Source organism: Anas acuta, chromosome 1, assembly GCF_963932015.1.
Source record: "Anas acuta chromosome 1, bAnaAcu1.1, whole genome shotgun sequence".
Classification (NCBI taxonomy): Eukaryota; Metazoa; Chordata; class Aves; order Anseriformes; family Anatidae; genus Anas; species Anas acuta.
Genome location: NC_088979.1, coordinates 55,492,024 through 55,508,170, shown reverse-complemented (window position 1 = coordinate 55,508,170; position 16,147 = coordinate 55,492,024). Strand labels below are relative to the sequence as shown.

The window sequence follows — 16,147 nt, the reverse complement described above, 5'->3', positions numbered from 1 at the left end:
AAATGCCTTAATGTTGTTTTCCAAGTGATTGGCAAGGCTGTGCATTATTCAACAATATTGCTAACGAAATTCTTCACTGACGTTCCAGCTGTGCTTTATCATCGCTGGGGAAATCTTGACTTAGCAAAGAAGCACTATGAAGTCTCTCTGAAGCTGGATCCTACGGCACCCGGGACCAAGGAAAACTACAACCTCTTAAGAAGAAAATTGGAGCAATTGCAGAAGAAAGGCGGTGCCTGATGTTTCTTTTCAGGTCATCAGTGCATGCTGTTTACTGTTAATGTTACATGGTTACTTTTGACCATGTAAAGGATTCAGTCATTGTTTCTCAAAAATAACACCACCACCAGCAATGCACATTTGAATGTCCAATTATGCCCTCCTACAGATTCTAACATTTCAGCTGGAGTTTGGAGGATCTTTTTTTTTTTTTTTTCTCCTGAACTGCTTTTAAAGTCCCTTAGGACACTTTTATAGGTATACGAAAGCGATGCAGATGGATTCACAGCTGTGAATAAATAGCAATATTTGCTTTCACTTGCAATTTGATATCTTCATCTGACTTTTTAGTAGCAGGATGAATATCAGAAGGCAGTTTTATTTCTGAAAGTGTTTCTGGAAAAAAGTGCAATTTCCTGTTTAAACCCTGATCTGTTCAAGTATGAAGAATATCTGTCCACTTCAGTTTTATTACTGCTTTCTACCGCCAGTCCTGCGGAGACAGTGGAAGAATGGATTCTCTCCAGCACATCAGTTTGCTCTTGTAATTTGAATTACGCCCTTGTTCTTGTTTCTGGCTCCACCATTTGAAGTGTAGGATTTGTACAGGTGTAAATGAGTGCTGTAAAAGGTTTGTCAAACACTATACTGCTGAGGTATGCTTGAGTGAAGAAAGTACTCCTAGATTTAAGGCAAAGATTTTAGCAAGCAGCAAAGGGAAGAGGACAAAGTTTAAAAAGCCAGAGGGGTAAGCTAGAGTGTCTGTTCTTGCAGGCCAGCCTCATCTAGCACAGATAGCTTGGGCCACAAATCAGCTCTCGCAGCCAGTTGGTGGTCTAAACACAGAATAGCATCTACAGGAGCTAATTCCTGTGGCTTGAAGCACTGCAGTGCTTTCTGGTTAAGGACATAACTTTTGGCTCCTGCATTGTTGGTAAATAAAGAGAGAATTTCTGTGGAAAAGTAACTGGGCAAACAACCTGACCGTGGCTACTGAGGTATGAACTGGAACGATCTGATTCCATTTTTGTCTCCCATGGCTCATGAGCTTGCGAAAGAGACAGTTAAATAAGCATAGCTGTTAATGTGTAAGCTGATCACGTTGGTGCAGGATGATTCAGAGATGGTACCCATTGATACAGTGTCACTTTTCAAAATGTGTTATGCTTTAATACATGTTTAAACTCTGGCTGTCCAAAGTTGTTTGTCTTGTGCCAGTATTTACATTCCTGCTTCAGGAAATCATCACGTCTGTTTTATTTGTTTTCTTGTTTGCTTGTTGTATTTAAAATGATGGAATTCAGCCTCTCTTGTTGCATTCCTTTGTTCTTTCTTTTTTCCCCTCATAGGAAGACATTGATCAATGCAGTGTTTGCAGCTTTCCTAATGAGTCCAATGGTTATGTTATAGGAGATTGTGGAATGTTCCCCATACACAACTCATCTATGTGTGGAACCACTTAAAATGTTGAGGGAATGCCTGCCATAGGACAGTATGTCGCATGGCCTTGCCAGCTGACTACCATATTCTACATCTGTGTCTTGAACCTATAATAGGCTAATTTTACATTTTTTTTTGAAATGACAGTTGCTTCAAGAAGCAAGTGTGTCTACAGAGCACAATACAATACTGCAGAGCTACCCAAGCATCCTCTGACAAAGCTCATTTGGTAAAGTAGTATAGCTACTTTAATGTAATATTCTTTCCAGACTAACTATAAATCAAGACAGCAAGGCTCTGGCAATGCAATACTGACCACAAATTTGGCTTTGAATGAATGAATATGCCGGCATTGCACATACCCAAATTGTATGTTGTCATACTAATTTTAGTTGAGGTACCAGAGGCATGTGTTTGTATTCGTGCAGTGTTCTGCTAATGCACCCTATCTTTCAGCAGGGCTAATTGGTTCCTGTAGGGCCCCAAGTTGATGTATTGTATCCACTTCTTCTGGTTTCCAGACAGAAGTTTCAGAAAGCAGTTTCTGAATGTCTTTATAGGATATAAACATGCTTTTTGGTAAGTCTCCTTACTGGTCCAGCAGAACACTGCACTGTTATGGTTAGTCATCTTCTGATAACCAGTATAGTTCAGTCACTACCGACTCCAAAATGTGCTGAAATTGATACAATGTTCAGTACAAACAGCACACTTTTAAGGCCTGGCATGCATCAGATACAGAGAACACGTAACTACATCAGTCACAAGGTATTAAAGGGCTGGGATCTGGCTGGACGTGCTAGTTTATAACAGAAAATATATGTTTAATATAATCAGGTCTTTTCTGTATATTTGGAATATGACATATTGAGTTTAAATTATTATTCTCATCAAGAAGTTCATATGTATATTTGTGCCTGTTGGCTGCCAGGTTAGATTTACAGAAATCCAGTAGATCAATATTATGTATGGGGTATGAATTCTCTCTAGCTCATTACAAACCGAAGTTGTTGCAGAAATTCCTCTTTGGAAATCAGTTTGTCCTCCTACTCATGAGTCTTAAACAGAAGCGATACACCAACAAGCTGAATACCTTGTTGGCATTTGAAAATGGTGTTTACTCTTCAATACAGACAATGGGATTTATTCTAAATTGGTTTTTGGGCACCTATTGTGTTACTGTGGGGGGTGGGATATTTGTTTTATATCATTTTTAGTGCTATAGAAATTCAATGTAATTACTTCTATGATGGTAATAAGGGTACACTTATGATTGTGCATAATGTTGACGTAAATTGGGTTCAAAAAAAGCAACAAACAACTGATTTTTCAATTAAAAATTTCCTAAGACTTTAAGAACGCTGAATCATAAGAATGCTAAGGATTTTTTACTTTGTCTTCAGAATTATTTTGAGAGTGTAAGTAATACAGTAAGCTTTATTGAAATGTTTATATTATCATCCTTTTCTTGTTTTCTTATACCTCATAACTGACTCCTGGAATAGTGCAAAACCAGGCACCCTGGATAAAAAGAAAGGTATAGAAAAATGTCTGATTCTGTATGAAAATCAAGAAACATGGATGCTTTTTTTTTTCCCCAAAGCTTTCTTGTTCAAATACAGTTCTGAAGAGAGAAATACAGAATGATTCAACGCGCAGAACGGAGTCAGAACAGAAAAATGTTCACACTGATTGCTATAGATGACAGCCTCTTTTCACCAAAAAGTTCCAAGAGAGTTCCCTTATTGTATGTTTCTCTCATGTCTAGAACAATGTCATGTACATGAAGTTTCCTGTTGTTTAATTTCATACTTAAGACTTAGAGATGTGGATTGTGTGTGTATGAGCACTCAGAAATAAAAATCTTTTGTTTGTTAAAAATATTGGGCCTGTTAATTGGAAACAGATTCCTCCATATTTTAGACATCTGCATCTGCGCTATTCATCCCAGTTTTTCTGTATTGTCCATGGGAATAAAACAGGTAATCTGAAATATGATTCATCTAAAGAAAAAGATATGAGGCATCCTGTGCTTGAAGCAGTCATTCCTCTTCACTAACTTCAAAGGGCAACTAAGATGATCAGCTCACAAATCTGAAGAAAACCTCACTCTGCTGCTTTCAGATGAATTGATCTGGTCCTCTATACTTCTCCTACAGTCCATCCTTCGTATAAAGAATATTAATAGACTGGCATTGAGGCAAAGTGGTAGGTACTTGCCTTGAGAGTTGGGGCTATAGTAGTTAGATGAGGGGATGGGATAAGACAAATGAGGAGGGATTTGGGTTCTGCAGACAGTTAAATTTACGAAACTGATAAAACAACTGAATGTCAAATCTCTGCCTATGTTAACAGAACATTTGGGTCTAGCTCTACATATAATTAGCTTGTCTGCAATTACAATAAATGGTAAGAACTTCTTGTTAAATTGACTTTTTGCTGTGGTTCGTTGCTTTGGAAGCAATCTAAAGCAACTGTAAATTTACAAAGATGAGATTTTTGTCTTAAATTGAAGTTGCTATTTCAAGCTATAGCTATCAGAATGTCAAACGTGATTCTGTGTTCTGATGTTGTTTTTTTTTGCATGTTTTACTTTAAATATCTTTATTTGGTGGTTCCTGCACGTATTCTTCATTTCATCTGAGCACATGTACATTTGCATACCTATCATTACATGTTGATCCTCACATGAATCTTGACTTGGCCTGTTCACTGGAAGTGCGTCTTTTCACAGTTTGTGGTAAGTCTCTACCAACTGTGTGTTTGGGGGCATGCTGAACCCAACAGCGAGGTCACAACTGAACCTCTGATGTAAAAGCAGAGGTGGCCAAACTTGTAGGATTGTCATGTGCCACCACCCTAAGCTGCAGGTACTGTGAATAACAGCCGCTTCAGACCGTGTGCTGGGCTCCACGATAAGGTGAAGTGTTTTTATGTACCAGTAACATACAAACACGGCAATTTAGATGCTTTGGGGAAAAAGGACTGTCCGCTCGCTGTGAAGAAGCTGATGTGTTCGGCTGTACAGGCTGCAGAGCAACGGAGGAGAAGTTAACCTTGGTATCAGAGAGCTGCAGGGTGGTACAGGGCACGGGTGTTGGTGTGTGTCTGTGACGGTCCATGTCGAGTGGTTCAGGGCTTTATTTTTGTATTTGTTAGAAAAAAGCCCCTGTAGATGTTGAAATCGGCAGCAGGTCAACTCAGGACAAGTTTTGAACATGAGATGGTGTGGGGCTGCCAAGGGTTTGTTCCAACTTCGTTTCAGTGGAACGAGAGGCAAATACACCTGTAAGGGGCCATGTAACAAATCTAAGCTTTACTATCTTTTTAATCGATTTAAACTGTGGTAACGATGCTTGTGTTTGAACTGGGTGACTCGAGGTCCTGCCGCAGGCCAGGAACAAACTCCGTTTCTCCTCATTTTCCCCTTGGCTTGACTGAGCCCGGCCGGGGGCCGCCCCTTTCCCTTCCCTCCCCTTCCCGCTCCCCGCCCCGCCCCGCCCCGCCCCGCCGCCTATCCCCCGGGACCGGCCGCGGGCCGCCCACACGGGACGCGGCCGCGGGCGGAAGCGGAGGCGCCGTGAGGCGAGGGCAGCGCTGGCGGGTGGGTGCCGCGCGGCAAGGGGGGGGGGCGCGTGACGCGGCCGTTAGCGGCCGTTGCCCCGCGCCCGGAGCAGCCAATCAGCGGGCGGGGAGGGGAGGGGAGGGCGGTTGGGCCGTTGGGCGGGCGCTGAGGGAGGCTGTGGCGCTGGAGGGGAGCTCAGCTTCGCGGGGAGACCTTGTGAGGTCCAGGGGAGAGTTTTAGCCGAAAACCCATGTCTGAATGTGAGGGAGAAGCAAAAGAAAGCCGCTTAGGTGTGGAAGATGAAGCGAAGCTACCAATCTACTCACAAGTTAACGCTTCGGAGCGCTAATTGCTTCCCCTGCATTGCGTGGACTGCATATATCTTTTCTTTTTCTTTAATCTTGGCTAACCTCCTGAGTATTTCATTTCACTGAACTTAATTTCTCATCCTTCCCTGCATCCCTTTCCATTTTAGAGAGTTGTAAACCTTCTGCTTCGACTTCAGGTTTATTTAGCTGTGTCTGTGTTAACTTCAGGCAATTAACTTCCTCGTCTTTGGCTTTAGGGCTTTCTAATTTTCTAGTGCTGTAACTTTCGCTGTCCTTCGAGAATACGAAGGCAGCAACTTGTGTAGAGCTTAACTTGCAGAGACGCAACTAGGAATATCAATCCGTACAACCCGTTGTCGTGTCAGACCACATGAAGAGTGGACCTGTCTTTTTATGCTTTCTAGGTTAGAGTTTAAGCACTCAGTCAACCTGCAGAAGCAATTTCCTGACAATTAAAATTGTTCATAGCGTGACATAGGCCATTAAGAAAGGCTTCAGGTTTAGCATATCTGAATGGGCTTATTTCCAACTTTCTTTTCCCCTCCCCTTAAGAAATGCCTTAAGAACCTAGACTGCCTTTAAACCCTATGTATCCTCAGCCAGCACTGATCTCCTCTCTCCCTGTATGTGAGGTCCAAGTTACGTTAAAATGAATGTGTCTTGTTAGCCAAGCGTATTACAGCATTCTGTTGCTATCAATAAGTAAAATTAAGCAGAACGAATACCTCAAAAGCTGAACTGTCAAGGGTGCTTACGTGTTAAAGAAATTAACTTCCAATGTGTTGATTATGTCTGAGAACCCGCATGCTATTGCCAATGAATATTAAGAAGTTCATGTCTGTGGTACAAGAACTTCATTTTGCTTGGATTCTTGTTGCCTGTTCATTCCTCGCTTTCCAAGTTACTGTGATGTTCACCGTCAACTTTGCAAACAAGTTTCTTTGATTCTGTTCAAGAGGTTAAGGCTACGGGAATATTGAACAAAGCATTGCTCGATTGCAGAAGAGAATGTGTCACATCAATACGTGTCATGTTGTTTGATCCTTACAGTTTTTCTTTCAGTGCCTTCTCTACATGTGTGGTCAGATTCAGGGTAGAAATGTTGCTCTGAATACTTGGTTTCCTGCAGTATCTGCTTTTTATCCTTTAGAAGGGATGTCAGTTCATGAAGGTGAAGGTGTCAGTTCATGGTTTCCTTAGCTGATTTCCAACTTGGAAGGCTAGGTGCCTCCGGAGAGTACAGAGCACAAACCAGGTCTGTTTTTGCACCAGACATCCTGCTGTCTCTCCCACCCACTGTTTTGCTGAACGCAGCCTCTTCGCTGGAAAAGTGGTGTCTGGCGTTGGCATTAGTCCTGCTCTGAGCAGGAGGCTGGGCTTGGTGACCTTCAAAGCTTCCTTCCAACCAACCTTCCTCTGATCCTGCCTATATGTTTTCATGACTCCCATGATAGTTAGTAACCTAACTGTCTGTTTCAAAAGATTTTATTTCTCAAAGGGACTTGCATCTGACTGCTGATGTAACCCTATTTTTCCCTCTTCTGCTGTTTATATGGTTGTGTGTGTTGTTCTTAGGGAACTTGAGGGAAGCGAGAGGTTAGGTGACTGCCTGATTTCTGTCTTGAGTTTGTGAGTGTAGGTACAAGTACAAAGGTGCAGTCAGGAGGGTGTACTGGAGTGAAATAAGGGAATAATAAATTTATTATGATATTAGGATATTTATTATATATTAGGATTATGTTGTGGCATTCACCTTCTGGTACTAGCTCTGGTTCGCTTTTGCTCACTGATGGATTATCCAAAATATTTGTCTGTGTAACCATAAACAGCATTATAGCAAAAATATACCTGATTTCATTGTAGTTTGAATGTCATCACTTTTTTTGGAGCAATGTACTTTTTTTTTTTTTTTCCTTCTAACTCGTGTCCTGTTTTATGTTTCTCGTGTTGTAGAAGAATATGCTCCTTGGGCTTAAATCTGGTCAAATACTTTCATAATTCTTGCTGTAGGTGGAATTCAGTCTGAAGCTTGCATGACGCTTTCAGTGACATGAACTGCTTGAGCAGAGAACGCTTGCCATGATAAGATGCATTTTTTATACGAACAGATTCTACCTTTTTTGCATCTTGTAGAGTATATTTTTCTCGTGCTTCTGACAAAGAGGGTGAGTATTAGAAAGATAATTAAATAGGGGCCAGAGTGACTGTATGAATGTGATGTTACTGAGTTTGCAGATATAATACCTTCATTCTCTCTCTTTCTCTCTGTCTCTTGTGCGCTTAATAGCTTTTTTTCCTTCAGGAGCAGAACGATTAAAGCAGTAGTAAATTACTGTCCTTAAATCAAGTCTGTAGCTATTTAGAATTCTCTGTTCTTTTTCACTCGAAAAGTTTAATTACGTTTTATGGACCATGTCAAAAATGGCTCTCTTTTCCCCAATTCCGAACACCAGGTAATGCTAAAGAAGGACAGACTTTACCGAGGCAATATAACGTTCTATTGATTTACCATTACGGTGTTTTTCAAGAATGCCTTTTACATTAAGATTTTGGCCATTTTCATTTCTTTTCTGTGTTTGTCAGCTATTTGCTTTTAACATCTCAAGAAAAGCACGCCAAATATCATTGTCACTCCTGATTTCTCTGTCTCACTCTCCCTGGAATTACCTGCACAACAACTTTTTTCCTGCAGCGTTTTGTCTGTAATTGCTGGTGACCTTTACTAACAGCTGAAGTTACCCATGTATTACTGCCTTTCTGACAGCAGTTCTTGCCCACGTGGAATCGTATTTTCTCATCCCTTCCCTAAAGCATTGCCTTTCCCACTGTTACCTGTGTGCTTCCAGTCTAACTAGAGGGGACATCATGCCGTGTGCACCACCCTTCAGCTGTGGGAGGCTTTCTGCATTAGCACAGTGTTGCAATTCTAAACGTGTGTGTCATCAATTAATACCAGAGTAATTGCAAGTCACTCTGTCATCTTTCCCTCCACTCATCTTGTTTGGTCTGATAAGAGCCCCACGACTTTTTGTCATAGTATAAATAAGGCTGAAAGGGACCTCAAGAGTCTCTAGTCCAACCTCCTGTTCGAAGCAGGGTCCCCAGTGTGGGCATGCCAGGCTGTTCAGGGCTTCATCCTATGTGTTGAAAACCTGCAGGGATGGAGACTGCACAACCTCCCTGGGCAGCTTGCTGCAATGCTTGTCAGTCTTTGTTGTGAAATCCTTTTCCTTGAATCACGTCAGGGCCTTTCTTGTGCCAGTCTACACCTGTTGTTCCTCAAACCCACTGTAACCTCCTCAAATGTGTGGGAAGGCTGCTGCTAGGTCATCCTGGAGCCACCTCTTTTCCAAGAGATGAACACGCCCAGTTTCCTGAGCCTCTTTACAAGGCAGTGCTCACCCCCCACCTGTCTTGGTGGCTCTCCCCTGAACTCACAGCAGTTTATCAGTACCTCCCTTGTGCTGGGGGGCACAAAGTGGATGCAGTACTGCAGATGTGGTCTAGTCAGTGTCAAGTAAAGGGAGAAAATCACTTGTGCTTGCTGCCTTTCGTGCTTCTGTAGTCCAGCAAGGTGTGTTCATGAGTTATAAGGCAGGGAAGATAAGATACCATCACTGGCACGCCAGAGTGCCATGGATCCCAGCCAGCATCACCCGGGCTGACACGCTGCACTTCCAGCCAAGCTCTGGCTCTCCAGTGACAGTCAGGAGTTTGGATTTACTGCTAGTAAGGAAGGAGACATCGATGTTCACTTCTCATCACCTTTAAAACTCTCAGCGCGTGTATTTTCCATGAGTCTCAAGAATGCCTGTTGGCATTATGGTACTTTCTGGTAACACTATCAAGGGCAGTTCAAATAGTGTTTTGGCGTGATATAAAAGCCAGCTCTTTTCTACCAAACATTTGTTTCTGATCTAGGCACAGGCTTCCATGATTCCTCTCTTGGATCTCTATACCCTGGTTATTTGGCTGTAGCTCCATCTGCATCACCAGGACTACTTCTCAACGTATCTAGTAAAATACATCACTTGTTACATTTTGCCTTCTGGTAGGCAGACCAGTTTGTACAGCACTTGAATTATATACGTAGGGTTTATTGTTTCTGCTGACAATTCTGGTAAGAATTGTGTGCTTGTATCTCACCAGCACTTCCTCCTTCGAAATGGATCTTGGCAGTGTGTAGAGAGTATATTACTACTTCTGATTTGCAAGGTGGTTTTAATCTGATCAGGTTTTGCCTCCCCCGCTTCAGGAGCTGAAATATTTTTGGTGTAGGCTTAATTTGATGTGCTGAGACTACTCCTGCTGAATCTGCAGCTTTCCTAATAGTGTTTGAAAAAAATAAAAATAAAAGTCAAGCATGTATATACATGTAAGTCTCTGCAGAATTGGAATATGAATCCAAATCCATAATAAAACTATCTTGACATTACCAACGTTAGTATTTATCCATATATGGATACCATATATGTTCTTTTATATTTTTTTTCCCATAAATAACATCGTTTGGTTTTACTGGGTCCTATGGGATTCAAAACAGTGCCTTTCTTAGGTTCTGCAGCCCACAGTTCTTGTATTACACACTGCTGCTAGAAGGCTGGTATTTTCAAGCATGTAGGTTGAACAGCTCAGCCATTGCCATTCGGTTTTGGAAGAGCACTCATGAAGCACATCCTTCATGATGTCTGCTGGTGACGACAGTTTAGGTTTATTTTAAACTGTTTTAAAGGATGGAACTCGTTTTTAGTTAATTTTTTCCTCATATATATTTCTGGATGTTAACATATAGAATATGTAGAAGCATGAAGCAAAAGCTGGTTTTAATTGAACTTGGGGTTTCAGTGTACCAGAAACTCCAAAACTTGACAATGCAATATAGAAGCAAATTATTCAGGAGAGCTTCAGCATCAAACCATTCCTACGGGCACTATAAAGTGAGATTTATTTACCCAGCCTTAATTATCTACTACTTCAGGTGCAAGACTTGCATTTGAAATGTGAGTTTCATTTGTAGCTGATGGTGATGTAAAGAGACGTGAGCTGAATCCCTCAACTCTTAAAGCCTAAGTGACCAGCATAGATTCCTGACTTTAGAGTATTAAACTTAAATGCAAGGAATACTACTCTCTGGTTAATAAGAACTTCTCAACCCCATTCTTTCTGAGTTCTTTTAAACCGAACCCAAGGTTTTGTTGTTTAATTGCATATGTGGATACTGAAATTTAGTGTTAAAATCAGGGTGTGATCATGATCGTGTCTTGTCCACAGTGAGATATTATTTTCTTTCACTCTCAGATTTCAAGATACAGCCCAAAAAATGGATTCTATCTGCTCTGACTTCTGTAGTAGGAGTTTTGTTGTTGCTTGGATCTCAGAATTGTGTGAATTTCTCTAGAAATCAAAGGCAACAGGTTATATTATTTCCCATCAGGAGAAGTACAGCCCACATATATAGTAATTGGACTGAAAGCTAGCATGAAAGTAGAAATAAACCAATTTTGCTCAAAACATTGCTGAGAAAAATAATATTGGAAGTGAGATTGTAAGTAGTAAGTGAGAAATAAGGGTCTTGTTTTGTTTCTGTGTTGGAAGAATGGTGGCTGTGGTGGCTTTGAATGACATTTAGATGTGCTGACAAGTGTTTCGTGTTAGTCGTGATATGAGACTAAGGCCATGCCAGAATTTCATTAGCTAATAGCTTCATTAGAAGAAATTAGGGGTTACTTTAATTTATAAGGAAATGTCAGATAGGCCAAAGTACATAAAGGGCCCTGGTTCAAGTTGTAATTCTCTTGTCTTTAATTCCTTTTTAATTCTTTAACTATTTTTGTCTTTTTAAAACTAATATAACTAACTGCATGACCTGCAATTCACTGTGGGTGCTGTAATAGGACATTTCGGATTCTGGTAGCACATAGCGTGCTTTGAGCTCGATGGCAAGTGTTTAAGGCTGTTAATGGTTGGTCTAGCAGCTTTGTTGTGATTCTTAAACAAGAATTTAAGAAGTCAGTTGGTATCACAAGAACACAAGTTTGCAAATTCAAGTGGTTTGCAAGTCTGGAAGTGTGACTGGATGATATTGACCATTAAAGAACCTTATTCTGTCAACATCTTTACAGGTTTCCACTGAAGTGATATTTATTTTACTGGATATTGGCTCCTTCATTAGGACCTCCATAATTTTAGCTTTTAAGACACGATGTAATTGCCCTCCCCTCTGCTGTCCATCTCCATGCTGCTAAGCACCAGCCTTCTGATTTACCTTTTGTGTAACTCCTGCCTCATTTTTGGTGATGACATTCTGCTGGCCTCCAGCTTTTGCTTCTTTTCCTGTGCTAAATGGGTTATGGAGCTATGCACTGGCAACAGTATGTTGAATGAGTGCCAGAATATGCTCTCTTGTTTAGATTTATCCAACCCAGCTCACCTGGAACAAGAAGTTGTTGCGTAGTGAGGCAGCAGGTTCTTGGCAGTGTTACCGTCTGGAAGAAACAAGAATCTCGTGGTGGTCGTGAAAAGCTCATGGAAATGGAAGAGGGATGTAAGGAGGCTTGAGAAAGGCCTAAATAGTGCAAGCATCCATAGTAATAACTTGCAGATGAAATTATTGTGGTGTTGGGTGTTTGTCACAGAGATTGGATCTATGTTGGGAATAGGATTTGAGTTCAGAGTGGAATCAGTACTGAAACGATTGGGTGGGAAAACTGAAGGCAACTGACAGATTTAAGCAATAGCACTTGGGCACGACACATCATTGGATGAGATGATTATCAGAGGAAACAAAAGAAATGACTTACCATGGTTGTCAGCTGAGATGTGATGAGATGAGATGGTCTTGGACTCCTAGATAGCAGTAGAAGAAGGTTATAGGTATAAGGTTTCTTTATTCCCCTGAATGCACGCCTGAGCAGGTGATAATGCCAGCACAAGGGGGAGAACACAGATACGAGTCTTCTTTTTTTAGTGTCAGCACAATCTTGGCCTTGAGTTATTCTTCAAACAACTTATTTGGGGCAAAAGAAAGACTCTAAAGAGAATGTGACAACCTTACAGAGAGTTAGCAAAGTGAAGTGAAAAGAGATTTCCACCCAGAGACTACTAGATGGAAAATAGAATCTTGCAGTTAATGTCTGCATTTATATACATTCAAGAGTGTATATCAATTTCTATTGATTTTCTTTGAGGCAGTATTTACTGGAGCAAACAAAATTGAGATTTTCTGTAGAATGAGCAAGTAAGGATCCGAGCTCAGTGTTGCATAATATTTTGCCGACAGGGGATGGAGTGTGGCAACATGTACTTTGAAAGCAGAGCTTTAAAAATACATCACCTTGCACTGTGCTGTTGTCTACAGCACTGCTCTGTGTCGTGCTGCACGTGAGGTGTGGAGATAATGTTCGGTAAATATTATGTTTGGATGTGGGAATAGGAGAATAAGTAAATTAAATTTAGATGGCATTGCACAGAGCTAAGTCTGCACTGTATTAGGAAAATGTATAAATACCTGAGAAGCTATACGAATGAGAGAAATGTTTTGACACAATTTATGGAGTGGAGCCCCAGGCTTAATTTTGCCTTAGCTGAAAATTACGTAGGGAATAAATCCCAGCAGGACATTTATCATACACATACACGTTTCACACATCAAACCACCAACCTGCTCCAAGGCTGCAGTGCTTGCTGTGATGTAGTTCAAATACACCAGCTAGGAAAACTTTCAGAATATGAATCCAGCCACTGGCCAAATCTTTCTGAAGCTCATTTCAGACATGAAAAATAACATAAAGTTATATGCTTATGAACTTCGGCCAGTTGGGAAGAGTGTCTTTGGGGAAGGTGATATGAAGGACTCAAAAAGAATCTTTTGACTTCTGTGAACTCTGTAAGTAACAAGACTTGTTCTCTTAATCATTGTCTTTAACAGGAGTGCAATTCAAGAGAGACTGAGCATAAAAGAAGGGCTGTTAAGAAACAGTTAAGAGATTAAAATATACTTTAAGTTAATGATTTATTTCTTTTGATTAAACTCTCCTAGGGCACTGGACTATATTCCGTGTTTGTAGTTCCAGACATAATAAAGTTCTTATTTAAAGTTAGGTTAAGCTTCAGAAAACCTGCTTAACAGAAACAAAACATCTTGGAGAAGAAAAATAGGTGCAGGAAAAAGACAGAAAAGGTTTTTGGTGTTTTCCCATCTTTCTACTAGGGTGCTTCATCATGAGATACACTTGCTGGCTGTTTTTTCCTCCCCCTTTTATTCTTGTTTACATATACCTTTACTTATCGTGTTGAAATATCAAGAAATTTAGGTCAAAATATATCTGAATCCATCTGTTCATCTAGTCTGTTATTTTACTGCTAGGAGACACTAGATCTTTTAGTAAGTATGCTTAATGACAATTTACTACATTAACGGGTGGCACCAAGTATCTTTAATGTTGTACCTGATTAATTTCTTCACAAGTTCTTTTTCCAATTTCTCTGTATCAAAACAATGACTTAATCTCTTTAATTTGTCCAACTGTAGTCTATATTGTCTTACATGTAACTTTGGTTTCAGCATTTTTGTATGTGAAAACCCAATTAGGATCTATCATTTAGCTGCCTTTATCAAAAGCCATATTATCATCACAGTCACAATGAATATAAGAAATATTTATTCAACAGTTCTTCATCATTCAGCTTTGAATATTGCTAGCTATCACAGAATACCAAAAGGTATTATCGTTATATTTTTGATGTAAGAACTTTAAATTCATTTTTTTTTGTATGTCATATGATTTAGAGCATAAAGTTTGTGACTGGCCTTTAAATTTTGTGTTCATCATTGTTCTATGTTCATAATTGTTCATTATGTTTTAATTTTAAATTTGTCTTTTTGTGGCTGACCTTCAATGTTGATGCAACCTAATTGTAAACAGGGTTCTTCAGAGTGGTGCAGCAGACACATGACCTGGTAGATCTGATATCAGAAGAGAGGAGCAGATGATATTGCCTTCAGGATAATTTGCCTTTCATGACTCTGCCAGATCAGGTGATTTGGTCTTGCATTGAACAGGTCAAACAAAAAATAATCTCTTGGGCTAATTTTCAAGACTGTATATGGGGAGGATTGTTTCTTTGACATTCCTTTCACCCTGCTCTACATTGCTCTGTTAGCCCACCGAGAACACCAGCCCAACCACGTTTTATCACCTGGCTTTTTGTTCTAGGTAGTAGTGATGCTTTAGGAGTGTGTTTAGGAAAAAGTGATGGGAAATCTTTTCAGTGACAGTGGAGCAGACAGTCTTAAGACTATTTCTGATAAGAGATCGAATCATTAAACTTCTCAGTAATCTTGTATTTTTGTGATCTGTAAAAACTCAGCAGTGTGCTAATAACAGCATGCACAATTACTATTTGCTTCAGTATCTCTTCTTGGATCCCATCTTCTGATTATTTCTGTGTTGTGGGCAGAGCTGCTGATGATGTAATTTGTGTAGCACAATATAATTGCTTACTTAATTTTCTTTTCTTTCTAAGAAATGTTAGCTTTTTTTTTTTTTTTTTTGGTGAAGACCTGTGGCCTGAGTCTGTACTACACCCGTATGCATGTGTAACAATTTACCTCTGAATCTTCAGTAATTTCAGTCAGGTCACGTGTGCAGAAAACAGTCCATGGAAATAAATGTATGTGCAAACTGTTCTTGTGCGTCTAGAAGACTAACATCAGCAGTTGCCCCATTGACAGCTTGGAGGAAGCCTGCAGGAGGGTATAGATTTTCAGTTAATTTCTTCAGTTAATCAGTATCAGGGATTTACTTCACCACTTCCTTGCTAACAATAGAGCAAATAAAACATTTTGCCTATGAGCCAAATATTGTTTATATTTTTAAAATCTCTAATAGCAATTATTTCAGAACTTCTTGTGATTAAAATCTCCGATCTGTGAGCTGAGAACAGTAGTAGTGTTTGAGAAGAAAAGTAGATAAAATTAAGACGTTTGGTTTTAGATGCAAATTTATAACAGCTTTTATGCTCAGTATGCAAAATGGGATGGCTGTCATGCAGGCTCTGAAGGATGAAAGTCTGCGTTGCTTTTTACTAGAGGAGCAGAAGCCTCCAGCAGGGAATGGCAGTAGTGAACTTTCCAGCTGTTCCAGCTGTGGTGGTGGAGTCCTGGGTCCTTTACTTTGCCTTCTGTCAGTGCTTTATCAGGCCAGAGATGGGTAACTGTGCCAGAGGTACACATGATGCAACCAAGAGCAGCTTCAGGATTTAGAACAGTCTTTCAGTGCACCATCTCCTAGAAAGCAGAAAAAATTAGATTTATGCCCTCTACTTGGAGAGCTCTAACCTGTGTCTCCTTGGAACATTTGATCTTGCTGTAACTTGGCCTTTTGAAGCTGCATCAAAGCACAGAAGGCAGGATCCGAGGGGTCAAAAAGCATTCAATGTAGAACTTCGGAATTACATCTACGAGTATATTTGGTAGGAGATATGTGGAATGGGTGGGAAGCCAACGTTTTGTTCTCTCTTTTCAAAGCTATTGCTATTTGGAAAAAAACTCCAAGTGATTGCATAGTGTACTGTCTCTAAACAGGTTAAGAGC

The 16,147-nt window shown here is 40.3% G+C and overlaps 2 protein-coding genes across 4 annotated transcripts in view; both read left to right on the top strand.

Moving 5' to 3' along the window:
* Positions 1-3,540, top strand: part of TMTC4 (transmembrane O-mannosyltransferase targeting cadherins 4) — a 51,818-nt gene extending 48,278 nt beyond the window's left edge. Inside the window, exon 18 of the mRNA XM_068677779.1 lies at positions 89-3,540. Within this exon, the coding sequence (XP_068533880.1) occupies positions 89-240 (152 nt within the window). The 3' untranslated portion in view covers positions 241-3,540. The remainder of the gene's footprint in view (positions 1-88) is intronic.
* A 1,610-nt stretch (positions 3,541-5,150) lies between these two features.
* GGACT (gamma-glutamylamine cyclotransferase) overlaps positions 5,151-16,147 on the top strand; it is a 28,400-nt gene continuing 17,403 nt past the window's right edge. The window contains exon 1 of one of the 3 annotated variants that reach the window (XM_068677762.1): positions 5,151-5,263. The gene's annotated coding sequence lies outside the window, so the exon portion shown is untranslated. The remainder of the gene's footprint in view (positions 5,264-16,147) is intronic. The other 2 variants (XM_068677753.1, XM_068677767.1) reach the window with 2 other exon arrangements.